The following is a 21851-nucleotide window of genomic DNA, read 5'->3' on the forward strand; positions in this document are numbered from 1 at the left end:
CAATACTGTGTAATTGAAGATTTCTTGCTATTGTGCAATACAGTGCAATTGAAGATTTCTTGCTATTGTGCAATACAGTGCAATTGAAGATTTCTTGCTATTGTGCAATACTGTGCAATTGAAGATTTCTTGCTATTGCGCAATACTGTGCAATTGAAGATTTCTTGCCATTGCCAAATAATGTGCAATCATTTGAAATTTCAAAAATTTAGAAGAAAAAAAATATGAACCCCCAAAAAAATTGGAAAAAAAAAATCCCCCCAAACTTTTTGAACCCCCTCACCCACAGTAATTACCCCCAAATAAATCCCAGCCTTCCCTTTTTGGTATGGAACCTTGTAGTACAATTTTAGAGAGATCAATACAATTAAACACAAGTTACTGTCTGGAAACTAGAAAAATGCTTGTTTTTTGGCCCCTTTTTTGGCCCTTATTCCTGAACAGTTGGGGCAATTACCCCCAAACACACTCCCAGCCTTCCCTTTGTGATATGGAACCTTGTGGTACATTTTCTGAGAGATCTATACTCTAACACACAAGTTATTGTCCGGAAACTACAAAAATGCTTGTTTTTGGCCCCTAATTCCTAAACTGTTGGTACCATAACCCCCAAAATGAATCCCAACCTTCCTTTTGTGGTATAAAACCTTCTGGTAAAATTTCTTAGAGATCCATTTACTTAAACTAAAGTTATTGTCTGGAAACCAAATGTGTCTTTGGACGACGCCAATGACGACAACACTGTAGCATTATACGACGCAAAAATTTTTTGCAGTCGTATAAAAATAAACGCAAGATATTTGGATCATTCCAAATCCATAACTACGAAACATCTTCTATGAGTGTTACTGCATCTGGAAAATTTGAGATAATGACACTATTCTTGTTTTATCAAAACTAATTGCTCTTCTTAGAACAAGAGAAGAGATAAAATAATTATTTATTACTTCTATATATGCCACTTTGATGCCACTCAGATATAAGAAGACTACATCCAATACTTAATCAGTACCTCTGCTTTATCTTTCCTCATTAGTTCCTTCTCAGCTATCAGATCTTGTTTTTCTATTTGTTCTTTCTCTAGCTCTATTTTCAAAGCCTTAATCTCAGCCAGGAGTTCTGTAATTTTATTAGACGACTTTTCAACTTGACCAGAGGAGCCTCGTAATTTCTCCAGTTCTACTTTCATCTTGTCCATTTCTCCTTCTTGTTGTTTGACAGCATTCATTTCTTGTTTCTGAAATTAGATCATTAACACAATGAATTTTTTGGAAAATCTCCACTAAACCTTTAACCAACTTATTTTTATGAATACTACATGTAAATATTGTATTCTGCCATGTCTAACCAAATCCCCGGCAATTTATTTCCATGATTTAACAATATTGTTGCTGTATTCATATAAGGAAATATCCAAGGTGTACATATTTGTAACGATTTGTATTGATGTTTATTTTCTCCCTGCACAAGTTGTGGAAATAATTCGCTAGTAAACTAGTTGGTTTATAGTATATCTGTCCATTTAAAAGGATGCTGTGTTACGCAATAATAAGTCAATCAAGTTTATGAGAAGTTAGTTATCAAATATATACTTAGCCATTAAGTCCATTTTAAATAGTTTAGTAAAAGTCCTAGTTCTATTGTCTATTAAAGAAATTTTCATGTCGCTTTTCAATCTTTTAAACTTTCAGTCATTTAAAACCATTTTAATATGACAGAAGTCACTGTTTTATGGAAGCTGCAAATCGAAGAATAAGAGAAAAACAGAGTATATATCTTTTTAAGCTAGTGAACTTATTTAGATATTTCCTCATCAGTCCTATAGATAAAATTAAATTACTAGATATTCATCTCTACTTGTCTCCTTGCCATAACTTTTTTGCAGAGTAAACAAAATGATTATTTTCAATTGAGAAATTGTTTTTAATCTTATAACTGACAATCACCATGGTAACAACCTTACCCTGACATCCAGTTGCTGTTGTAGTTGTATAATCTTATTCTCCAATCCTTTGTTTACATTCTTGATATGGTCCACTGATTTAGCCTCAATCTGAAATACAACAAAGTCAACTGTTATGGTCTACTTCTATAATTTCAATGTGAGGTAAAGAATAATCAGTGAAATACATGTGTGGTTTTTTTTGGGGTAAATTTACATCAATACAAGTGATTTCTTGAAAAAATAAACAACCATCTATAATCAATATTGTAATGTGTGAGGCAAAGTAAATGTCTCCATTTCGGTAAACTTGCATTGCAAGGTTGCTGTTTCAATGGTGTTCATCCAACGTCTTTTTTATTATATACAGTATACTTATAATATAAATTATAAATATAAAATATCTTAACTGGTTTTCTCCAGATATACTGTAAATACAGACTTTTTTGCAGGTAAGGGCTATTCCATTAAAATGTATGTGGGAGGGTAGGAAGGGACTTTCAAAATATCCCTACAACCAAGAACCATTTTTTAGATAATTTTGCATAATGGTAATAGGCGCATACTGAAAAAAAAAACCATGACCCACATTCAATAATTAAACTTCCCTTCCTACCCTCCCACATACAATTTAATGGAATAGCCCTAATTCATAAGTGACTGTTGTACAATGGAAACATGTGTGAGATTAATTATTGCAAAAGTGGCACTTAATAATGCAATCAACATCTAAAATTCTTTTTTTTTGTTTTTTTTTGTTTAGGTTTTTTATCTCAAAATCTGTATGTTCAGTGTTTAAAAAAAGGAAACAATATATAACATAAACAAACCTTAAGTTTCTTAAGCTCCTTCTTGGCCTTTCGTCTTCGGTAATGACCTTGTAATTTGATGATACCTCTGATGACTCTACGATATCTGACACGTGCCAACCATCCACGTGCGTACCTCTGTATAACCACAGCTCTATGAGTATGAAGGGCTTTCTCAAATTCTCGTCTTCCAAAGAAGCCTCGGATACTGGCCTGAAAATGTATTTTTTTCATAATTAACCAGACAAATTATAATGATATTTAGTGAATATCTGAAGTTTGACATTTAATTTCATCAGTAATCATAATTTAATCCAGGGACTCTGGTTTGTATGAACAACATATGACAACTCCAATTGTAAAATTTCCTTTAGAGCTATTTTCCTAATTCTTGTAGTTTAAAGGTTTGGTTGGCTTGCTTGCTTTGTTTGTATAAATGTTTGCTCAAGCATTGTAATTAAGATTGACATCTGCAATCAATAGATAGGTGGGGCTTCAGCTTGTATACATTATACTTAAAGGTTATTGGATGTTAAGTATAATGAAGAGTATAATGTATACAAGCTGAAGCCCCGGCTATCTACTGACTGCAGATGTCAATCTTAATTAAAAGGTAAATAATGTTCACACCAATGCACTTTGGTGTTGTTCTCTCAAAAGCAGTGAAGAGGTCTAGTAAATAAAGCTATCAATCCATTATAATTTTTTTAATGCAATATTTACCCCAAAAATATGTGCAGCTTAAATCCTTTATAATGGTATATAAAATCCTTCCTACTAACCTGTAAAATAAGGACTGCATTCCTGACATGGTTGTAGTGACTCCTGGCTTTGTAGCCCTTCCATCTCTTTTGAACTGTCTTTGCTGCCCAGGTTTCTCGCAAATATCTTGCAAAGCTGTGGAAATAATTAAACTGTGCATTAACCACTTTATATCTGGAATTAACATATCATAGCATTCTTCTGTTGGAGGTAAATGTGGAATCGAAAAAGGGTTTTTAAATGGGTTTAAAATATAGTGCCTGACCTACTTACAGACGCTACCATTAATCTTTCAAATCATTTAAAGTAGAACATATTTATATGGCTAATCATTTGCACTTCATTGATGTCTTATGAAAGATTCAAAACTAATGCTAATGTTATCTATGATTATATGAGCACTACATAAGTTTCCGATAGATTTCTTGATGTTGATCCAATGATCTAACTTTTTGGCTCATTGCAGAAAACTTCCCAGTAACAGAAAAAAAAGAAAGAGAGCAACAACAGTATTTTGTTTTGAAATATTGGTTATTTACTAATCATGTTTTACTTCAGTATTAGTGGTATATAAACATTTACCATTTTACTCATGTGAAAAATCACAAACGTCAAACACACAAGTCCTGAAATATCATATTAACTGGGACATGAATACTTCATATGAAAGTGCTGCTGAAATGATGATATACAGAAATGGAAAGATTTCAGTAGGAAAATTTAAATCATCTCTTTTGTCCTAAGGTTTAGTTCTCAATCAAATTACATACCGTCTAGCCAGCAGACCTCGTCCATATTTTTGTAGAAGTGTAATAGACTTTGTGATCTTCCTGTAACGTTTTCTCTCTAACCACCCTTTGACATGTTTCTGTATCATTATACCACATGATCGTAACTTGTCAGATCGGAGCTTTTCTAAGTAGGCCACTTGTCCTGCTCGGAAAAATATTTTTGTTTTTCCAAATCTGTATTTGTCTGGATCCTATAACATGAAGGTAAATATGGTAAAAATACATCATAATTAAATTATTCTTAAGTTTATTTCTGTTCCTTTCAGGGATATGACATTTTCTACCCACCCATCTCTTTGTTACCACCTAAAACCCACAGAACCCCAAAAAAAATTTCTCTGATTTATACATACACAAACAACTAGTATACATATAATGAATACGAATGGATGGCTTTAAGACTTAAAAGTATAAATGGTTTAAAATAAAGAGTGACAAGAAGAAGAGAGAGATTTCCTACAGCAAATATAAACAAGAGTGCACACGCTGAAATGTCTCGCCTTCTTTACTAATCATTGATATTATGTTGATAGTCCTAAATATAAAGCTTTATTACAACTGCCACATAAACTTAACATTAACCAAGTAAACTAAACATTGACCAATGAACCATGAAAATGAGGTCAAGGTCAGATAAACCACGCAAGGCAGGCATGTACAGCTAACAAATCTTCCATACAACAACTATAGTTGACCTATTGCTTATAGTTTAAGAAAAACAGACCAAAACACAAAAACTTAACACTGAGCAATGAACCTTGAAAATGAGGTCAAGGTCAAATAAAACCTGTGTGACTGACATATAGATCATAAAATATTTCCATACACCAAATATAGTTGAACTATTGCATATATAGTATTAGAAAAAAAGACCAAAACTCAAAAACTTAACTTTGACCACTGAACCATGAAAATGAGGTCAAGGTCAGATGACACCTGCCAGCTAGACATGTACACCTTACAATCATTCCATACACCAAATAAAGTAGACCTATTGCATACAGTATAAGAAAAACAGACCAAAACACAAAAACTTAACTATAACCACTGAACCATGAAAATGAGGTCAAGGTCAGATGACACCTGCCAGTTGGACATGTACACCTTACAATCATTCCATACACCAAATATAGTAGACCTATTGCATACAGTATAAGAAAAACAGACCAAAACACAAAAACTTAACTATAACCACTGAACCATGAAAATGAGGTCCAGGTCAGATGACACCTGCCAGTTGGACATGTACACCTTACAGTCCTTCCATACACCGAATATACTAGACCTATTGCTTATAGTATCTGAGATATGGACTTGACCACCAAAACTTAACCTTGTTCACTGATCCATGAAATGAGGTCGAGGTCAAGTGAAAACTGTCTGATGGGCATGAGGACCTTGCAAGGTACGCACATACCAAATATAGTTATCCTATTACTTATAATAAGAGAGAATTTAACATTACAAAAAATCTTAACTTTTTTTTCAAGTAGTCACTGAACCATGAAAATGAGGTCAAGGACATTGGACATGTGACTGACGGAAACTTCGTAACATGAGGCATCCATATACAAAGTATGAAGCATCCAGATCTTCTACCTTCTAAAATATAAAGCTTTTAAGAAGTTAGCTAACGCCGCCGCCGCCGGATCACTATCCCTATGTCGAGCTTTCTGCGACAAAAGTCGCAGGCTCGACAAAAATAATTGAAAAAATAAATTAAGAATCTTGCATACATATGAACATAAATATAAACAAACAAATATTTCATGCAATAACATTTGAAGAAAAACTATAAATTTTGTTTAATATGTTATTATTCAATTTCCATACATAAAGTCTGTATAGGCAGTCAACAGTAGTTTAAAGAAAGTCATTGTTTATAAATTAAGAAATTGATAAGAAACTAAGTGAAACTCCCTCTGTCAAAGTTGACCTAAGATAAATTTGGCTATTATTTTTAGGTCCTTTTTGATAGTAGCTCTTCAACTATTTTGGTTCTTATACATCCTTGTCCTTCAACCATTAGGCATTGAGCATTCCTGATGAAGATAGATCCAGAAAAGGGTCTTGGATGCATGGAATTTATAAAGTGCTGTTTTCTGGGTTTTTTACAAACACTTTATGACCCTGTCGAAAGAGACTACCATAGAATGTGAATTTATCAAATCGTTGCTATGCTATTACATAAGTGGCATATCTTATTGACTGTAAAGTGAAAAAGATAAAATTGATATACAAGTAAGTGTTGTTCCAGAAATATATCACCATGCATCAAATTTAAGCAAAGTCCCCCCTTAATACAATCAATTCTGGAACAGCCATGATAGAATCTTAAGTGAAATGGAAAAATAAAACATTTCAATATTCTATACATTTACAAGTATATAAATAACTGGCTACATATATATAGACAGATCTAAAGAGAAACAGCAGGGATATTACATGCTGTATATCAAACAGTCGTTAATGTGAAATAATAAACACATGCTAAACAAAGAGAAAAATATAAGATTGTGAATAAATATCATTAAAAGAAAGAGATTGAGAGATATATAATTGTTCTGGAGGTGAACTTCAAAAACAAGACTAATATTTTATTTGCAAGAACAGTAAAAATGTAAAAAATTCAAGGATGATTTTCTATGTATGCTTATTTATAATAAGATTTCAAATTCCAATAAAACATGGATTTCAAAAGTTACTCAGATGTTGAATTTTATACTAAGATAATGAACTATTTTTTTTTATATAAAAACCAATAACCAAAATGTTTTTTAGGTTCTACTCTGTTATACTATGTTGAATTTTTTAATTCAAAGATGGAATACAAAAATAGAACAAAAGGGCAATTATTTTATATGAATTCTCAAAAGACGTTTTAAATCATTCTAATAATCTTTTATAATCTTTTATAATCTTTTAAAAAAATATTTTTTATTATTCTACATGTAGATTCTAAATTGGGGGAAAAAAATTGCACTGTTTTTTTGTTTTCTTATTACTTGAGTAAGTGAAAAACTTGTATTATTCAGAATCAAGCATTTTAAATAATACATTTATTTCGTCTGACTTCAAAATAGACATTTATATTTATATACATATATATATATATGTATCCAAAATATCTAACCACATTAGATTCTGCAATAGTGGAGCTAAAAGTTCATAGTCACTACTTATGTTGATGATACAGATACAAGTTAAAAAAGAAAAGAAAAATTTGAACATGGTCATCATGCATTTCCTTGATATCACAAGGAAAACATCTGTTAGTTAAAAAAAAATGTAGAAAAATGGTGGATTATGCTTAACAATCTTTTAATCCACCATTTTTCTTTTTTAACAGAACTAAATGTTTTAAATACCAGTGGCAGAATTTGGCAAGGGACAAATTCTTTTGAAATATTGTTACTATTATACAGTGTCCTTGCTAGTCAGAAAAAGAAGGGCACAAAAGATCATTTTAACTCCTGGGAAAAGGATTTTTCAACCCACAAATACTACAAATCCGACAAAAATACATTAATTCTTCAATTATTTTAACTTTTGATCTATAAACATGGTCAAGATGTTCCTTTTCAGACAAGAAACCATGCTAATGTTCCCTTCATCTTGAAAATGGGCTTCTCATTCTTTAAACCTAGCTAGAACACTGCTACAATTTTGTTTTTAAATTTTTTCATCAAAATTTTCAAAACCTCAGATTTTGGTTCCGCCACTGATTACAAATGCAAAATTTCAATATCATATCATGCCAATGTCTACTAACATAATGACAATGACATAACCAATATACTACCTCTATTGGTTGCTTGTTTTTACGATGTTTTGTCGGTGACGATTCCTAGAATATAGCATAGTACTATATATGTCTACACTATAAATATCTTCGGTATATGTATATATATATCATAATTTATACAATTGCTTTAGATACCCGTCAATTTTTCTTTGTTCATTGCTGAGCACTATGAAATATACAAAAGTGATCTAACATCCAGCTTTGTATTGCATAAATCTCATTGAGGGATTTCCAGAACAAAATGTTCAGAAGATTTGAAGATATTTTTCATAAGAGCCCCAAACATACAATTTTCATTAGTAATGTAATGCATTATAGTGTGAAAAGATGTTTTCAACCCTACTACCTTATTTTGAATTTAACATATCTTCTATCTCCTCAAAAATATGATTCAACAAGCATTCTGAGAGTATTGCATGGCAATACATAGTCCCCTACCGGTTAAAAATTAATTGTACTGGAACAAAATGCTAACTTGATATATAACTTGTCATGGTGTAAACTATACATCAAATATCAAGTTAATATCTTCAAGTATGACGAAAAAAAGTGCGGAAAACTGATAATTTAAGTGAATTTTCTAAGTCCAAGGACCATAACTCTGCAAAAAAATCATCAAACCGAAACGAAATTCAAACTTGGTCTGTAACTTGTCATGATAAAACTATACACCAATTATCAAATAAATATCTTCAAGCATGACGAAAAAAAGTGCGGAAAATTGATTATTTGAGTGAATTTTTGGACTATAACTCTGCACAAAAGTATCAGACCAGAATAAAATTCAAACTTGATCTGTAACTTGTTATGATAAAACAATATACCAATTATCAAATCAATATCTTCAAGCATGAAGAAAAAAAAGTGTGGAAAACTAATTTGCCGGACTGACAGACAGACAGACAGACAGACAGACAAACGGAGTGCAAACCTAAAGTCCCCTCGACTTCGTCGGTAGGGGACTAATAACCCTAAGACCTAATAAGTAATATTAGAGATTTCAGAAATCCCATTCAACACTCTTTAAACGACTGAATCCTTTCTAAGTCCTGCTTCCTGAGAGACAAAAAGCTACTATTGAGACTTTGTAAATAGTTTCTACACAAAAATCTCTTTTTTTCCAATAACACCTCTTCATTTAAAATTTTAAAAGTGTGCATACAGAAAAAAAATTACTTTAAAATAAAATCTGTGTTATACTGTCACAAATTTTAAGTTGAATTTTAGTCTAAAGTTAGATACCTGTATAACTGAAACCAGAACATTCTCACATGTCTTTCTTGGGTTAGCTCTGTCAATGTCCTTAGATCTGGCTAATACTCTGTATCTTTGGAAAAACTCACTGTACGTCCATCTGTAATGCAGAATATAAATATCTTACAGATATAGTTAACTGTAAAAAACTCAGTCCATTAATCAGTAAAATACGGCAAAATGAAAATAAATATTTTCAAAATATTGGTCATAAATAAGCTTCTGTCCAAAATTCATTAAATTCCATGAAGGTTTGGCAAAGTTACTGATGTCTAAAAATACTTACTGTGAATTCATTTATTTTCTTGGGTACCAATTTTCATGGATTAAGGAAAACTTACTTGTTCGTGGATATTTAATTTCGTGGTGTCTGCCGAAGTCTGCATACAAGCCTATAGAAAATTTGTTTTTAGTTGAACATTTAATTTCGTGGATCAACTGGATCCACCAAATCCACGAAAATTGGTATTCAATGAATAATAATGAATCCACAGTAAACCGCAGACTGAAACAAATGTTGATGATGCCGACAGGGGAATCTAGGATTGCCATGTCTCACTTTTGTGACATAAATGTCACAGCCTCAACAAAAATGCAAACATTTTCCAATAAAGTGTAATAAATATTTTGATCGTACAAACCTTGATGGATAACCAGCTGCACTGATCCTGATAGTTTCCAGTACACCACAGGCTCGCAACTGTTCTACTCCTCTTCTAGGGTCAAATCTATAATTCAAAATAAACATGCATGCATTACAAACTTTTGGTAGATTTCAGTACATTAAATCAGGTATCAGTAGTATTTTTCACAGTGAATTATTGTACAAATGCAATTCTTTATATTAAAATGAATAAAATAAATACCTTTAAATATTTGTTTGTATATTTATAGTCATCTTTTCGTTCCTGTGTTTTTAATGAAGAATTTATCTCATTTAGACAGGTGTTCTGTGTATAAGAGTAAGCTGTACTGTGGAAAAGAGCTAACCATCTGGAGCACCTCCAATTTTTGGTGGAGTTTGTGTTGCTTAAGTTTTAGTTTTCAAGGTAGAATTTTGTGGACGTGTTCATCTTTTTCGTTTTTTACCAAAGTGTTGCCAGTTTTTTTACGATTTATTTGAATGTACCCTTAAATTCTTCTGTCTCTTTTTAAATCATTAATGAGGAATGTGTCCATAGGGACACAGATGATGCCCCCGCTAGCATATAATGTTATAAAGGGACATAACTCAAGAACTGTAAAAGTGAAGCTGCCAAAATTTGAACTTAAACTGAGTTGAGTGGTAATAAGCATTATATATACATTTCATTAAATTTAGTTGAGACAAACTTAAGTTGGAAACGAAAAAATTCAGCAATTTTTCCATTTGTAAAGGGGCATAACCCTAGAATGGTAATCAAAGTGCTTGTAAGCACTGAATGGTAAAGATTGCTTTAATTTATCAGTGGGAAGTAAAATTGAATATTGCATTGTATAAAGCATTGGTTGTAGTTGATTCAACTACCATTCTGGACAAAGAAAGATAACTCCAATTTTCAAAGAAGATTTTAAAAATGACATAATTTATAATTTAAGAACAGCAATTTTTCCTTTTGTAAAAGGGCATAACTCTTGAACTGTAAAAGTGATGCACCAAAATTCAAACTTGACCTGTGTTTTGTGGTAATAAGCATTGTGGATAAGTTTCATAACATTTGGTTGAGGCAAACTAAAGTTAGAGAACGGAAACCAATTTTGGGTCGTATGGACGTACGCACGGACGGACAAGGGTAAAACTTAATGACAATAAAAATATATTGATCTTGAAACAAAAGAATTTTGAGCCATTCTGTTTAAGACTGGTGTCTGATTTTGCCATTTGTTTAGGGACTTTCCATTTTGAATTTTCCTCGGAGTTCGGTATTTTGTGATTTTACTTTTTAGTCAGGGTTCAGTTAAGATGTTTTTTTTTATTTTCTCAATTTTCAATTTTTCTATTTCCAACAATTAAAACATATACATGGCATACATACAATATAATAAATGTGAGATATATACAATGTCATTATTATAAATACATCATAATGGGAAATATTTGACATTTTCTAAGATTTTTTTAAAAGATGGTTTTTACTGTATATTTTACTCCTCCTACAAGTACTTACTGAAATGCTTCTTTCAAGTCATTAGGTTTTATACATCTGATATAATGAGGTGTGGTAGCATTCAGGGTGGTCATTAACATAAACAAGGAGTCTCGGAACTGTAATGATAAAATATAATAAAATTAGCCAAAAACTAAACTTAAATATAAGAATGTGTCGGAGGACACAAATGCCCCCGTTCAAGCTTTGCAACAATAATGGAACGGACAGACGGAAAGATTGACAGTCTATGGTAACACTTAATGCTCCTGTCACCTACAGCAGGGGGCGTAAAAAATCTAATAATCAACAATCTTTATAAACTTTCATATCTGGTCATTTGTTACATCAATTACATTTTTAGTCTTTTGAGACTGTGATATTATATTTAGTAAGGTCATTTCTGTATATCTTGGTAAAAGTTTTGGTGATCTAGAGATTGCCATTTGGTAACCTCTAGATGTCTAGCAACATGACACGTCTGAATCAATCTCGATTTTTTTTTGTCTGGTAAGTGGGTTGCTCGGTTTTTAGTTTGTTTTTAATGAAGATTTTTTTTGGCTTGTAACTTGTTTTAAGGTGGGTTTTTTTATTGTATAATTTGCCAATGACTGATGATAATTGATTGTCCATTTGGCATGTTCTGTCTCTTTTTTAAGTTGATTATTGCCTCATTGAAGTTTATCTTCTTTTTTTCCTAAAAGAAACAAACTGTCAATGTTTTTTTTAACCGATATGAATATATCATACAATCATAACATTAGATTGATAATAAAATGTCAGCAAAAAAAGCAACAATATATTTTTCTGTGTTGTAGATCATATAATAAAAGCAAATTGCAATATCTTAAAATTGTACAAACTGGTTTCAAAAAGATCATTTTCTGTTAATATTTCTAGCTCTATTTCTATGTTCTTAGAATACAGTGTAAGTATTATTCAGATCTGGAAATCCTAAAAAAAGCTATCTGGTAGGGCTATCCTAGAAATTTCTTTGTGACACTGAAAGTAATGAAAATAAATTCTGCTGTTTAAGAAGAGGGGTTGGAAAATTTATTTTTTTTTATTTCAAAAAGCAATCTCTTTTAATTCAAATGGACAGAAAGAATGACAAAAAACTTCTTCAATCATACACTGTTTCTAGAATAGCCCTTCATATCTTGCAGAAATTGAAATCAGCAACTGAAATAAGTAATAAGTTAATAATTCTCCAGACACAACCAAACTTAAATAACAAATCTATCAAAGTTTTCAAACCAATTCTTTTTTTTTAAATCTGAATAATTTAATTATCTAAATTGACATATCTTACTAATTCTTTTATTTAAATATTCAAACAAAACTGACTTCAAAAGAGTAAGCCTTCATTTACATAAGGACACCCGGTATTAGGGTGAGGATTTCCTTTAGGATTACAGTTATAATGTAGGTTTAGGGCAAGTGTTAGGGTAAGGTATGGGTTAAGGTTAGGTAAGGGTAAGTTTAGTATAACATTTTACCGTTTAGATCCCCTTAAGTAAATAAAGGCCAAAGAGTCTATCATCCATATTCTTGAAAGTGGTAAAGAACTGTCACAATAATTTTTGAGGAAAATTTGGGAACAAAAGATTTATAAATTGATTTCAGCTCAACATTCTGTGATTTTTCTTAGCCATTAAAAGTAGTTTCTGGTATTAAAATACAATTCGTAAATAAGTTTGGTTGTGTCTTAACATAAAAACAACATAAATAAACAAATTAACATTCATGCAGATATAGTATTAGATAATATTATAACCAAACTCATGTATCAGAAATATTAGATATTAAAGCTACAAGTTTCTTCTGTAAATAATTCAGTTCAATTCAAAGACGTATTTGATAATTGATATTCACCAGAAATCTATAGGTGTAATACAAAATTCTTAAATATAACATATACTCAGCAATATAAACAATGCACAACTTTTTCCCATACACAATACACAGCAGTTTCATAATTTCTTTTTTTTTTTGCAATAAATTTGGAAAATTCTTGTCTAATTTAAGAATAACCTTAAAGTTAATCCAAGAATTAAAAGATAATTTTTTGATTTAGTGTCGACAATAGGGATTTCATCCAAAAAAGTCATTTATAAAATTACAAAAAAAGTACTCCAAAAAAAGTACTGAATGATAAGTATTTTGATTTTTTTTAAACAAGATTCTTTGACATTCCAGGAACTGTATGACCCCTGAACTATTGACAGAAGAAACAACTAAAATGTCTTATTAGATTAAGCTAAACCACTCAAAGCTTTGTTATTATGGTTACCTGATCTCCAACAGTTGCTTTGGTAACTTGCTATAGCAACCAGAAATAATGAAATATTATACTAAATAAACATAAAAATTAATAAAAGGTAAAAAAAAAAAAAAAGCATTGTTTCTCAGTCTCAGAGGTCTTAATGCATTGCATCTCAAAATATTTGATATCACACATGTATCTGTAAATGCCAATTAAACAATTTATATTTATCTATTCAAATATATAATTGCAAATAAAAAGAAAGGAAATATGCTCAATGGACTGAGAAACACAACTTTTTGACATGTCCTAAAACTTAATTCTAGACATTAATAAAATACAATATACCAACAAAAATGTAAAAATATCATTTGTAAACCCTTTGGTTAGTCTTACACAAGGCTTTAGATCTATTGTCTTTATAGATTTACACCATTTTTCAAAATCAGAATCATAATTTTTAAACACAGCATTACAGGTTAAATATATTTTTGACCAATCAGAATGCTTTGGTGTATTCATTTCATAATATTACCAAGAACGCTACAGATTGTGAAAAGTTAAGAATATCATAGATGTTCCAAAACAATCACTTTTTTATTAATTATTTTAGGGAAAATATTTCCTTCTTAAACTCAAGTTTCAACATAATGAAAGCCAATTAATTCCACAACATAGACCATGCAAAATTTCATGCATTGTTTACTAAGCCATCTGAAAAAGTTATTAATCCGAAAATATTCTTATTTATAATAAAACATTTACTAAAAATCTTAAAATTCAGCAAATAGACTTATTCCCCAATATGAAATACAAAGTCAAATTTATCAACCTGCACCATTGATATTCCTCTTACCTGTGAACCAACTGTTTTCTTGGTACTTTTACTCCCTTTAGGATTAGAGCGCAGGGGCTGTGTAGGATGGGAACCAGCTCTCTGCTTCTTTTCATTAGGATCAGGTTTGTCTTCAAATAATTCTGCCACTAAGGCAAACTGGAAAAAAATAAATAAATCATACATTTTCTTCCATAAAAATATAACATATAGCATCAAAAAGTATACAATTGTGCATTTTTTCTGAATTTACAGTATATTGAAATGCCCTATATAATTTGTCTTATAGCATTCTACCATTAAATTAAACCTCCTACCTCACTAGCTCTGAGAATATTGATATGGTCTTCTAATACTGTGTCTCTGTTCTTCTCCAGGAATCCATCGGCCTGGTATGTGACTTTGTCAGCAAAGTGGTGTATGATAAATGCCATGTTAGACATTCGAGGTTTGTCAAAGTGATGAGCCTTGTTGTAATGTTTATCATATAACTTCTGGCACCAGTTCTTATCTGAACCTTTTGGCATCTGTAAATATAAATTAGAATAATTTAATTTTGGATGTAACGCGTCTTCTGATTGGCTGACGTTGTTTTGTTTATCAGCTCATAGACATAATTTTGTCATGTGACCGTGACATGATCAACGTTTTTTCATGGTTTACTCCGGTTTAAAATGGAATTTAGAATTAAATTATAAGAAATGACTGTAATATTTTTTCTGTCTATTCGAAATAGGTCCACACTTTAAAATAACCCGCTATGCGGGTTATTCAGTGTGCACCACATTTTTGATGTTATTTCTTCATAGACAGAAAAAATATTACAGTCATTTCTTAAATGATGATGATGATGATGATGGACAGATGCCTGTTTAATATCCAGTTTCATATTCAGGATGACCACACGTTTAGGATATGAATATAAACCCTGCTTTGTACTAGACAGACATGTACATGCTGAACTAGATTTTTATCTAATAATACCAAAATGTATTCAATCATTTAAAATTGGCATCTTTTTCTTTTAAAAAAATGAAAAAAACAAGGATTTTATAAGATTTTCAAATATCGCTTTTTTAACTACATTGTATATGTAATTAAGTTATGAAAAGAAAAGTAGAGGTTTAGCAGGCAGAAATTGTTAATGGCACTACATGGCACCACAGAGGATTCCGAATATCATACAAAAAGTTAAAAAAAAACATGAGTTAAGAACATCCTTAGGAAAATGAATTAATACAAATATTTCTCTGTTAACTGATAAAACCATTCTGAGCTGGTATCCTGTCTACTGATATAATACATTACCTTACATTCTTCATCCAACAGATCCAGTATACCAAGTTTACTTTCAATCAGATCAATACATGGCTGGTTGTCATAGAAATCAATAAACGACCATTCAATGGCTTCTTTCACATATTCTTCTTGTTCTAACTTAAATACATGCTACAGAAGACAAACGAATCTATTGTCAATTCAAATGTTTTGTAATTATAAATCAGCAATTTATCTATTTATGATGGAACATGACTCGAGAACGATGAAAGTGATGCCACCAAAATTCAAACTTGATTTGTGTTTGGTGACAATAAGCATGGTGTATATATATCATAATATTTTGTTGAGGCAAAGTAAAGTAATACTGCAATAACAGCAAATTCAACATTTTTTTTCAATTTTAAAGGGCATAACTCTAGAACAGTAATAATGTTGCAGAATTAGTATTGCATTAGTTCATACTGTTATTTTTAAAAACACTACATAATTTGTTGTGTGTCACACTTCCTAAAATGCCATAAATATGTAACACACATTTTTTCCAAATGATTAGCAATCAAATATCAAAATTTCAATAAGTCCACAGAAATAATTTCCTTCAACATATTATACTTACACTATTAAAAATTTGTTGTAGTTTTTCATTTGCATAGTTAATACAGAACTGTTCAAAACTGTTTATTTCAAAGGTTTCAAATCTGAAATATAAAAATTCACATTTAAATATATTATTTTGCATTCACCTTGGGGAATTATTTGAAATCATTGTTAAAGGCTTAACAACTGCTTCTAATAAGATAAAGGAAAATGTACAGTAAATGTCAAATAGACAGCATCCAAATCTAAAGAGCATTCAATCCACAATCATTTACAATAAGGGATTACTGTGGATTCAGTTATTTTCGTGGGTACCAATTTTCGTGGATAAAGGAAAACTTGTATGGTTGTGGATATCAAATTTTATGGTTTTGACGAGGTCTGCATACAAGCCTATAGAAAATTTGTCATTCATTGAACATTTAATTTCGAAATCCACAAAAATTGGTATCCAATGAATAATAATGAATCCACAGTATGTGGATTCATTTTTTTTTTGTGGGTACCAATTTTCGTGGAAAATTGATTTCCTTTCATATTAGATTTCATGGTTTTGCCGAAGTCTGAATGGTCTGCAGATCTCAATGCTGTGTTTTGTTTACTGGCTTGTCTTTAGTAATTTTTAATTTTTGTTAGTATTGATTACTTGTTCAGTTGTTCCCTTTTTTTTGCCAAGGCTTTGTGATGTTGTCTTTCACTTAAAGAGCACCCGAGATCACCCCCAGGTTTTGGTGGGGTTCGTGTTGCTTAGTCTTTATTTTTCTATGTTGTGTCATCTGTACTATTATTTGTCTGTTTGTCTTTTTATTTTTGGCCATGGCGTTGTCAGTTTGTTTTCAATCTATGAGTTTGACTGTCCCTCTGGTATCTTTCGTCCCTCTTTTAAAGAGTTTGATATATCTCTTTGATATATCTCTTTGATATTATCTTCCTCTAAATAGCTTACCCATAGATATCATGTACTCCTATAAACCTGTGATGTTTGGTTGTACTGTGTAACTTACCCATAGATATCAAGTACTCCTATAAACCTGTGATGTTTGGTTGTACTGTGTAACTTACCCATAGATATCAAGTACTCCTATAAACCTGTGATGTTTGGTTGTACTGTGTAACTTACCCATAGATATCAAGTACTCCTATAAACCTGTGATGTTTGGTCGTACTGTGTAAACTGAGATTTACTTTCTCCACGATCCAGTCAAACATTTTAGCATAAATATGTTTAGCCAAGGCATCCTGTGCATTACTAGCCTGGAAAATAAATTACAAATATTTACTGACCAGGATTTTTTTTACCGACTATGAATAAAATGAGACGTGGGAAATAAATTATTATTTATATAAATGAGATCAGCATTACAAGCCTGAAATATAAATTTACAAATATTTAGTTACCAGAACTTTTGTTTTAACTGACAATGAATAAAATGAGATGTGAGTAATATGAGACAGCAACCCAAGAATACAAAATATCTAACAACATTTAAAGGTTAACAAAAGACAGCTGTCTGTTGGATATACAATTCATGTTCTGCATAGTGGCTTATTTTTCAAGTTTTCTTTTGCCAAAACAAGGTATTGAGGTTCAACTTTCAAATTCTTTCTTCCTCGATAGTTATCATTTAACAAGATATATTCACACCAGGAGATATTTTCTGGATCCGATCTTGTTCGCAAAAAAGGGAAAATAACCCATTTGTTAAAATTTAAAATTTACAATATGTTAAATTTTTCAAACTAAAAATGTTACGCTTGATATTAAAGTTGTTTATTATCTTTTAAACATATAGGGCCTTCTAATTTGAGGAAGTTTTCATGTGAAAGGATTTGTTTTTTTCAGGTGCCAAACAGGATAATAAAGGTTAAAATTTCATATAATGTATGTCTCAACAAATAGCTACACTTCAAAAGAAGTGTTGTGCCCATTTTCTGCCTATCACTTAGGCAAAGGTTGAATACAATAAACTCCCTGTGTACCTGTTCTGCAGTGAGAGGTTTTGTCAGAACTTCGCCAACTGTTGTAAACTTCTTGTTACAGAGCCACATTCTCATCTGTGATTCCTCGATACCTAGTAACTGACACATCAGTTGTAAATTCTTGTCTTTAGCCTGGAATGTAAAAATAGATGATTAGAAACATGTTAGCTATATATGAGGGTCTGGATGGGGTTTATAAATAGAGAATAATGGACAAGTGCAGAATAATGGAAAATAATAATAAAAACTATCATTCTGAAAGCATTTTTAATATGCAGTATTTACTTTAAATGTTTGTCCATCGATCAAGAATTGCAATAACAAATGCATGCAGAATTTTCTGCATTTATTTTCATATGTTGACAGTAAAAAAAAAATTAACTCATTAAACAATTAAAGAAAAATTATATATGAACATGAGTGCTACATGTATCATTCTGTTTCTGAGAGCCTGCAAAAAGCATTCTATCATACGTATAGATGATATATCATATGACTAATACTGATAAATATCTAAATTGTTATAAAGTACCTCCTACGCCTAATGACGCATCAATTATAAAATGTCAACAGGACTTGCATGTATATCTCTGAACCAACAAAACAGAATTATATAATAGGTTCATATATACAAAATTTTGTTAATTGAGGAAAATTTGTATTTTCATGGATATTTCATTATAATTTTAATGGATTTGACAAAGTCTCCTTTCAGGCCAATTGAAAATTTTAACTTTGTTAATAAACATCTAGACTTGCAGTTTTCATAACCACAAAATCCATAAAAGTTGTTATTCCACTAAAAAATTATGAATCCACAATATGCTGTAAAATGAAGGTTGATTACAAAGTACTGAAAATTCATGTCAACTTCTAAAGATATGTATCTATAACATGTGAAACTGCTAGCTAATGCTCACTGTGATACCCCCCCTCCCCCCCCCCCCCACAACTGGATAATTTTAATAGTGTAACAATATGTATGTGTTCAGTAAACAGGAAGCTGTTGAGTGATGAATCTGAAAACGAATCACACAGTATAGCTGACTTAAATAAACTCTGAAACCAAATTTCAGAAATCCTTATGATGTAGTTCCTGAGAAAGATGCCACCAAAAATATTCAAGGAACAGACAGGCGGACGGAGGGAGGGAGGGAGGGACGGACGTACAGACAGAGGTAAAACAGTATACCCCCACTTTTTATAAATACATATCATCATTTTCTAAATGTTTAGTACTTTGAAACTTCTTAATAACATATCTGTAATTGAGAATGGAAATGGGGAATGTGTCAAAGAGACAACAACCCGACCATAGAGCAGACAACAGCCGAAGGCCACCAATGGGTCTGTATGATTTTTTCAACAAAACTTACAGAAATATCTGATGTTTCTCCTTCTGCCTCTTTTATTCTCACATTCCCAAAATGTAAAATGGCTGCCAAAATCTGGAATATCATCATCTGATCTTTAGCAGAAATACCTATAATTGGAAATTTAACTGTTAGACACTTGACCTGATGGTGTCTCACAACAATTCATTTTGTTCTATGTTATCAACCATTTTTTTTCTTTTGACGTCAGAATTTTATATTAATGTCTGTGATATCGAGTAATGGTGTACAAATGTAGGTGATTTGTATTGACCTACTGCAAAATATAAATATCATTCAGAAACCAGAATCGCACGGATGGACTAACATACAGATGAATGAACATCTCTTTATTTTCATATTGACAGACATGTACATTCTTATGTGCTCCTCTCTTTGAGGGTAAGCTATAATTTCTTAAAAGAATGAATGCATGTAGATTTACTATGACATGACACATTATTGGCTTTCAAGTACTTGACTTTGAGCATTCCTGATGAAGGTAAATCCAGAAAAGAAAAACGCATCAGATGCGTTAAAATTATAAAGCGATGTTGGCATTTTTTACCAAGATCTTAATAATTAAAGAAGTAAAGCATCTCTGGTGTCACTAAAATATTATAAATTACCTAAAAGAAGTAAAGCGTCCCTGGTGTCACTGAGATCGTCTGCATCGTCCACACCATTAATAACTGGATCTCCTCCATGGGCCGTGTAAAAAAAGTCACCAGCTGCCACTGCAAATAAAAAAGACAATGAATTAAAGCTCTACCTTAAAATCATTTTAGATGTGTCAAGGGACTTATCATTTTTGGTTTGATGAGCTAAAATTTGTGTGGAAAAAAATCAATAATAATATAATTTAAGCATACTCAAATTAATTAGTATTGTTATTTCCCCAAATTATTGTAATATTTTTATAACTGAAAAAATATGAGAATGGTATCATTTATAATAACAAAAATTCCTTTGGAAAAAATTTCATGAAATTCATGTATTAATACTGTAAACCAACCTATTTTCTTGAATACATTATTTCTTGTTTTGCCATAAAAGCGGTAGGTTTGGCTAGCTACAAAACCAGGTTCAACCCACCATTTTTTTCTTAAAATGTCCTGTACCAAGTCAGGAAAATGGCCATTGTTATATTATAGTTCGTTTCTGTGTGTGTTACATTTTAATGTTGTGTTTTTGTTGTGTCGTTGTTCTCCTTTTATATTTGATGTGTTTCCCTCAGTTTTAGTTTGTAACCCGGATTTGTTTTTTTCTCAATCGATTTATGAATTTCGAACAGCGGTATACTACTGTTGCCTTTATTTGCCCTATTAGTCCACTTCATGTTTATTATTTTTTTGTGATTTTCAAATATATTTGATGTAGTTAAATAGAAAAGTTCCAAGCTTTATGTATTCTCCTAAATTTATATTCCCATTTTTTCTTCTCACGAAAAAGTCGCAAAAATAAATCACTTGCAAAAATTACTTGATTTACAGTATAGACTGATATATAGGGTTTCTGAGAAGGACTTACTTAACTGAAACTTTTTAAATTCTGGAAGATCACTGGAAGCACACATCTGATAAAATATATGATAATTTCTCTCATCTGAGGCTTGGTAGACTACTCTGTAATAGAAGGAGAATATTAGAGTCAAACTGATCAATAAATAAAAATCATAGATTGTAAGTAAACACAAGGCCATTTCAAATTTTGTTTCTTGACCTGTTTTATATTTGCAATTTGAGAAATAAAACATTTTGCATACTCAAAACAAATTATATAGTGTATTTATACTGGAATATTTATTCGATTGTCATGTGAGCACATTTTCAGTCCTTCATAACATGAAGTATAATCATTTTCTGTCCAATTCATCAATGAATTTGATGCGACTGTCATACTAAGTGAGAGGTTTAGCTATTTTTAAAACCAGGTTTAATCCACCATTTTCTACTTAAGAAAATGCCTGTACCAAGTCAGGAATGAGACAGTTGTTATCTATTCGTTTGATGTGTTTGAACTTTTGATTT

The 21851-nt window shown here is 31.2% G+C and overlaps 1 protein-coding gene across 5 annotated transcripts in view; it reads right to left on the reverse strand.

Moving 5' to 3' along the window:
• LOC127721227 (unconventional myosin-Va-like) overlaps positions 1-21851 on the reverse strand; it is a 101929-nt gene that overhangs the window by 59387 nt on the left and 20691 nt on the right. For 4 of the 5 annotated variants that reach the window (XM_052227908.1, XM_052227907.1, XM_052227905.1 and 1 more), the window contains exons 8-26: positions 21352-21446; positions 20451-20558; positions 19825-19931; positions 18449-18580; positions 17589-17722; positions 16488-16569; positions 15899-16039; positions 14908-15117; positions 14612-14749; positions 13783-13812; positions 11511-11608; positions 10005-10091; positions 9352-9463; positions 8107-8151; positions 4284-4495; positions 3534-3648; positions 2773-2964; positions 1964-2053; positions 1013-1237 (exon numbers count right to left, since the gene is read on the reverse strand). In XM_052227908.1, the coding sequence (XP_052083868.1) occupies positions 1013-1237; positions 1964-2053; positions 2773-2964; positions 3534-3648; positions 4284-4495; positions 8107-8151; positions 9352-9463; positions 10005-10091; positions 11511-11608; positions 13783-13812; positions 14612-14749; positions 14908-15117; positions 15899-16039; positions 16488-16569; positions 17589-17722; positions 18449-18580; positions 19825-19931; positions 20451-20558; positions 21352-21446 (2353 nt within the window). The remainder of the gene's footprint in view (positions 1-1012; positions 1238-1963; positions 2054-2772; positions 2965-3533; positions 3649-4283; positions 4496-8106; positions 8152-9351; positions 9464-10004; positions 10092-11510; positions 11609-13782; positions 13813-14611; positions 14750-14907; positions 15118-15898; positions 16040-16487; positions 16570-17588; positions 17723-18448; positions 18581-19824; positions 19932-20450; positions 20559-21351; positions 21447-21851) is intronic. The other variant, XM_052227906.1, reaches the window with a different exon arrangement.

Source organism: Mytilus californianus, unplaced genomic scaffold (assembly GCF_021869535.1).
Source record: "Mytilus californianus isolate M0D057914Y unplaced genomic scaffold, xbMytCali1.0.p SCAF_12, whole genome shotgun sequence".
In the NCBI taxonomy this organism is placed as follows: Eukaryota; Metazoa; Mollusca; class Bivalvia; order Mytilida; family Mytilidae; genus Mytilus; species Mytilus californianus.